Source organism: Micrasema longulum, unplaced genomic scaffold (genome assembly GCF_059751315.1).
Source record: "Micrasema longulum isolate JH-2025_06_02 unplaced genomic scaffold, ASM5975131v1 h1tg001133l, whole genome shotgun sequence".
NCBI classification, from domain to species: Eukaryota; Metazoa; Arthropoda; class Insecta; order Trichoptera; family Brachycentridae; genus Micrasema; species Micrasema longulum.
This window is the reverse complement of record NW_028278321.1, coordinates 137,799-144,337: the sequence shown is the minus strand read 5'-3', so window position 1 is coordinate 144,337 and position 6,539 is coordinate 137,799. Positions and strand designations below refer to the sequence as shown.

At 33.4% G+C, this 6,539-nt stretch overlaps 1 protein-coding gene across 1 annotated transcript in view; it reads right to left on the bottom strand.

Annotated features, from left to right (window-relative positions):
• Positions 1-2,364: 2,364 nt before the first annotated feature.
• Positions 2,365-6,539, bottom strand: part of LOC148276886 (ionotropic receptor 84a-like) — a 51,139-nt gene continuing 46,964 nt past the window's right edge. Inside the window, exon 9 of the mRNA XM_088233619.1 lies at positions 2,365-2,563. Coding sequence (XP_088089745.1) covers positions 2,365-2,563 — 199 coding nt within the window. The remainder of the gene's footprint in view (positions 2,564-6,539) is intronic.

The window sequence follows — 6,539 nt, the reverse complement described above, 5'->3', positions numbered from 1 at the left end:
ACTTAATAAATATCATACAATACTCACACAATAAATATATAAATACAATAATAACACTGATACACTTAAACAAGTACTTACCTACCATAAATATTATTATGTTATAGATAGTGAAAGTTATCCTCGTAATGTTATTGAGACACATTTTAAATATAAATTTCTAACGGCATATTGAAACTATTGTAGAAATTCTGTAATATTTTTTGTTTTTATGAGAAAAAAGACGAATAAAGAGCGGTTTGATAAATTGGTATTGGAAACTGTGGAACTGGCGTCGGCGTTGCGGGTTTGATTCCCGCCAGTTGCAAGAAAAAATACATAAAATATTCTTATAGTCTGGGTGTTGTGGTGTATTATTTATAACTCCCTTTCATTTCCTCTTAAAAAAAGAAAAAAAAAACACCGTTTTTCTGTCACTCTTGCAGATACCACCCCTAATACTTTTCGAATAAAACAACTGCATATCGGACTTATTTTGCCTAGCTAGAATTGACAAAATCGAGGTATGGTATTTCGCACCCCAAGAAAGTGTCAAAAAGAAATTTTCTGTGTAGGCACTTTTTCCGATTTCCAAAAATAGTTACCATATTTGCATTCCATACATCCGAAGACGGCAGATAAAACTTGGCGCTTTTAAGGGTTTTGGCAGGTTCTAGCTCCTATAAAAGACAATTTATTAAAAAAATTAAACAATAGACACTTTAATTAAAATTATCTTTAGTGTATAAAAAAAATGTCGCTCTAGTGCTGTAAATCCAGTACATTGCATATTTGTAAAAAGAAAAGTAAGACCGCGTATCCATTTAAATTTAAATGTAAAATTCTATGCATTGAAAGACTCTGCGCCGTAGTTTTGTTTAAATTAAATAAAATCTTACCGCTAAAAAAAAATTTTAATTTTCCGAGTGAAAAGATGCAAAAGCTTGAATTTACTTTATTGACCTCGTGGTATAGTGTTCAGCATGTTTGCCTACCATGCAAGAGCTCTCGGGTTCGATTCCCGACATGGTTGAAATGAAATATTAATTTGAAAAGGTGTTTTTACACTAGAATCCCTGTAGAAGTTCCTGGACTCACTGGACTGGTACCTGAAGCGTAAGAATGATCTTCTCACTTTCGTGCAATAAATAAAAAACGATCAAGATACACTGCGATCGGTGAACCAATGCAGTGCCCTATGCTCCGTTAGGTGCGGAAAAAGAATGGTGATGATGATTATTGACGAACGTCGGTAAATCTTTCACCATCGTTCTGTAATCGTGGGCCAGATTTGCATTTATGATTTCAGTGTAATAACGTCTTTAAAACCTCGTTTGTCTGCCAGTTTAGTCTCAAAACAACAGAATGACTAACATATTTACGTAGAGCCTTCGTGTACAATTACAAAATAATATTATTATGCACAGTTAGATAAAGTGAACTGATTTGGAAACAGTTAGACGTGTTTGTGACTAGCATTTAAACATAATATTTTTGTTTACATGAGATTAGGGCTGAGATAGCCTATTTTGACATTGCCACTTAATTTAAATTAACATGAAACGCACATTTAAATATTTTGCCAATAAAAGTATAACGTTGTTCACTGAGTTTAACTAGTTTTTCTAAATCATTCTTCCATTGCAGGCTTTTTCTGTTCGATTTTCCTGAAAAATAAAATAATACACATTTTACATATTTGTTTAAACCACCGTGTACAAACTAATACACGTATTGGTTTCGATTGGCGGCCACCGTGGTATATTGGTTAAGACACTTGACTCACGCACCGAAGGTTTCGGGTTCAATTCCCGGTGAGAACTAAAAAAAAAAAGTTATTTTTCTCAAGTCTGGGCGTTCTGTGTCGAAATTCAACACTGTACGTGGTCTTTCTGGCCTATTGTGATGAAAAACAAAGCGATTGTTAATATTCTTATTATGATTGATATATTTTATTTTTATTGATAATACGTATAATAATTTACAGCCTTCAATAATTATTAGCGGCAAAAATATCATTCACATTTTATTCACAGTTTTGTTTTTTTGATTTATTGTACATTTATTATAATAATTCACTTTATATATATATATTTTATATTAATTTGCACTTAAGTTTTTTTTAAATATAAGAAATAGGCGGGCATGTAATATGTACATTATTTTTGAATATTTGATTAACTGGTGGTCTCTGTTGTATAGTGGTTACTTGATCCACACACAGAAGGTTTCAGGTTCGATTCCCGGTGAAAACACAAAAAATAAATATAATTTTTCTTAAGCCGGGGTAGGTGTTCTGTGCTGTAATTCACCATTGTAATTGTGCCTCCTGGCCTGTTGTGGTGCAAATAAAAAATAAAAAAAAGTGTTAGAGATTAAGTAAGGTTACCTGTTGTATAGAAGTTCCAATATTAAAATGGTAAATGCAACACAGAAGCAACAGAGGAGAGATTCCAAAGCTGGCCATGTCTCCCTTAGTCCAACGCTGACGAAGTTAGCCTCCTTACCAGAACAGGGAGGCTTTTTGGTATACAGCCTTTGGATCTCGCGAGACTGCAACCCAAACTCTTGTATCCGACGCATTCTGAAAATGAAAAGATCCAGTAAAAAAGTATTTCATATTTGTGAGGTTCTTCTGCATGTTAAAAATTACGATCTTATGTACGTTAAAAAATATTTTTAAATGAGGCATTTGTAAAAGACCTTAACTGATATGAAACAGGTAAAGACATTATTTTGTATGTCTGTAAGAAATACCGATAGTAATAAATAAAGACTGCCTGTAAATAAATCGACATGCCGATGATGCGGCTATAATTAATAAAAATAATGCGGATTTATTACCAAATGGCAGCTTCTTCCAATCAACTGATGATTATTCCACCAAAAAATAGTTTGGTATTATTGAATTAATTAAAGTTTTTTTTATTGCTCTAAAAAACCTATAATTTATTTATTTATTTGACACTTTTTATACATATACAATATATATACATATAAGGGCGGGCATATTGCCTTAAGGCAATTTCTTCCTACCTACCCGAACCGTTCAGTTTGAGAAAATTATAAATACATTGACATATTGAATCTTACAATTTTATACAAAAATTAAAAACAAGGATTAACAAAATAAAAATAAAAAAATATAAAAAAACACTATATTATGAAGAGAGGAGAGAGGATGGGAAGGAAAGAAGAAGGATAAAGGAACAATTGAAATATTTAGATAGTGATATTTCAATATTGACTTAAATGTAAATAAAGAAAGGGCGTCTCTAAAATTAGTGGGTAGATTATTCCACAATCGAGCGGCTACTACTGTGAAAGAGAAGGCAAGAAAATAAGAGCGATGACAGGGTATTAAAAGGGTTCTCTCGTTACTAGAACGAATAGATAGTCCGTGTTGTGAAAGAGGTTGGATGAGCTCTCTCAGATAAACAGGCGAAGTGGGATTATTTAAAATATTGTGAAGAAGTGATACAATGTGAATGTTTCTTCTATGCCTGATACTGAGCCAGTGTAGTTGCGTGCGATACTCGGTTATGTGACCAAATTTGCGAAGATCAAAGATATAACGAATATAAATATTCTGCAATCGTTCTAACTTTTCAAGTAATTCAGAGTTAGCATCTGGATAGTATACATTCGCATAGTCAAGGAGTAGAAGAAGTAAGCTCTGGACTAATGTTTTAATTTATACAGTACTTATGTTGTATTATTTTTTTTAATTACTATAATCTAGTTATTCTCAACTTTACTGTGTTATATTTATATTTAGAACATAAGATTTTCTTATGGTTATTGTTATCTTTTTTTAGAGATGTTATGTTTCTTTTTTCACTTTTTTGTTTTTTGTATTATATGTTCATTAAATTGTTTAGTTTTAATAATATTATTGTTTTATACTATGTACTACATAATTATTGTGCACTGCTGTGATTTTTTTCTGTATTTTTTTTTGTAAAAGGTTCTTTGAACCGTTGATGTGTAAATAAATAAATAATTGTCCAATTGTCGGTCCAGTCGGGGTTCTTCAGGTCACTGTAGATAAGCTAAATTGAATAGGGTTGTGGTTCCGTGGCTAGTGTCTCGGACTCACGGCTCAAAGGTCCGGGGTTCAAATCCCACTCTACTCTAATTTGATTCCCATTTCCTAATAGTGAGTTATTTACAACTCTTTGAAAATGGTCCCTGAAAATTATATATTTGTTTTTTATTATTACATAATTACATCATAAGAACGAAAATATTTCTTTAAAAAAATAAATTGAAAAATTGGTACTTCGCATGTATGGGTTTAAAAATCAATACCGCAAAAACCCATGTACTGTGTCACACTTCGTGCCTCGATGCTCAAAATCCCCTGAGTGTCAAACCAAATAATCAAAAGGGTCGTGAGTTTTAAATACCTAGGAGTATATGTGACAGAAAAAAGCAGCTTTCAAAAAGAACTGGGAGTGCGGCTAGGAGTAGCAGGTGCCAGATTCAACCGTTATTTACGGATGCGAATCGTAGCACCTCACTAGGGCCCAAAACAGCAATATACTGAGTTTTGAGAATAGGTGTCTCGGAAGAATCTTGGGTGTGCGGTTGGGTTTGGCTTTGTAAGGAAAGTAATAAGAGAACGGAAGCAGCAAACTCCGGTGAGAACTGTCATCAAGCGAAGGCGATACGGTTGGCTGGACCGTATACTGCGGATGCCTCCTGAGAGCGTTAACCACGCTTGCCTACTTTACAAGGCATCAGGTTCTCGACGTCCCGGACGTCCGCTGCTGACTGTTTGTTGGTAGTTTATGTCGGAACTCCGGGACACGAACCTGACTTTGGAGGACACACACAAGATGGCAGCCAATAGAGATGCATGGAGGCTCTTTGTGGACAACATATGCTGCAACTGGGAAGCGGACATAATGATGATGTAAATAAATAACAGTTAGTAAAAATATGCAATTGTCCATAAAAAATACTGAATTATCCACAGTAAATACTGAAAATCCGTAAAAAATAAAGATTGTCCGAAAAAAAAAATATCCACAAAAAATAATGTGACACGGAGATATAAAATCAGACTCCATAATAAAAACTTAATATCGGTAAAAAGCACCGGCTGTCCCTTGAAAATACTCAATACTGACTGTATAAAAAGAAAATTAGTGTGTCCTTAAAGCCCCTCGAGGGAACTGAAAAATAACAACCTTAATATTATTGTTCGGTCGTGCGGTGAGCAAACAATAAATTTAATACAGTTTGTATAATCGATATTTTGTCTTGAGAAAAAATGACAATATCCGACATATTCCTACATCCACGTTGAGGAATATAACTTTATTTCTTACAACAGAGAAGGAAAATATTTTTAAAAAGATAATACAGAAGTTTTTTTTTTCTTATTTAATATAATATGAAGTTACAACATGTTAACAAAAAGAAATACATAATAAAGCAAAAGCACAAAAACTAAAATCGAAACGGAATACCACACCAAAAAAGAAGCAACTTAGACTTAAAGAAGCCTAGTGGTATCCGATGGAGAATAGCCTATTTCACACATATCGTCTTAATCTAAATGGTAGGGTAAAATTATAGTGGATTAATTTATTAGATTCGTTTGTACCTCAACAATGTTTGATTATGTCCAAATGCTTGCAGACTGGCTGGATTTCCTCCCTAGGGAGTTGTAAATATTAAAATTTATTTCAACAGAGAGGTAAAAAACTTTTGAGAAGGGAATATGGAAGTCTAGGCATTCACAGGGCTTATGACCTGTCATTGGCTGGTTTAAGTGGCCACTTTACACACTGTGTAACATTCACCATTCTGCCCATGTTTGAACATCCAAATTTTCTCAACTCTTCCATCTGTTGACTTTAGTGAAGTAAAAAAGTTTTTTCCCTCTCTGTTGAAATAAATTTAAATCGTTTGTACCTATTTAAATTTGAAAATATTTATATTTTTTGTTTTTTTAAAAATAAAACACCATAGCTCATGATTTCAATAAAAAATATTAATGAAAACGCCTCGCTTTCTGAATGAAATAAAAAATATATTAGCGTTATTATAATTCACTCAAATATTTAAATTTTGGTTACCATTTTTAACGAGTTGTAAATTACTCAATATTAGAACATGAAAATCAAGTTGGGGTAGAGTGGGGTTCAAACCTCGGACCTCTGATCCGTGAATCGGCAACACTAGCCACGGGGCCACAACTCGATTGAAATAATATAGTTAAACTTAACAAAAGAGCTTTTAATAATAATTTTATCAAGATCATTATTTAAATTTAGCGAGCACTCTCAGGTAAAAATCCTGCTAAGAAAACCAACTGGAGATTAGTCGGTCTCATTTTGTACTAGTTATGGCGTTTACAAGGAATTAAATAAATAAATAATTGCTCAACAATAAATATCCATCCACTGTATTGTATTTTATCGTGCCGTGTAGATTTTTGCCGTGGTGTGAAATGGGCCAATCATGCGATATCACGCAGTGGGCATGTGGTTTGCACGTGCACAGCGGTCCAGTCTCCGTGAATGTACGGCAAATAACTCCCCCGGGAG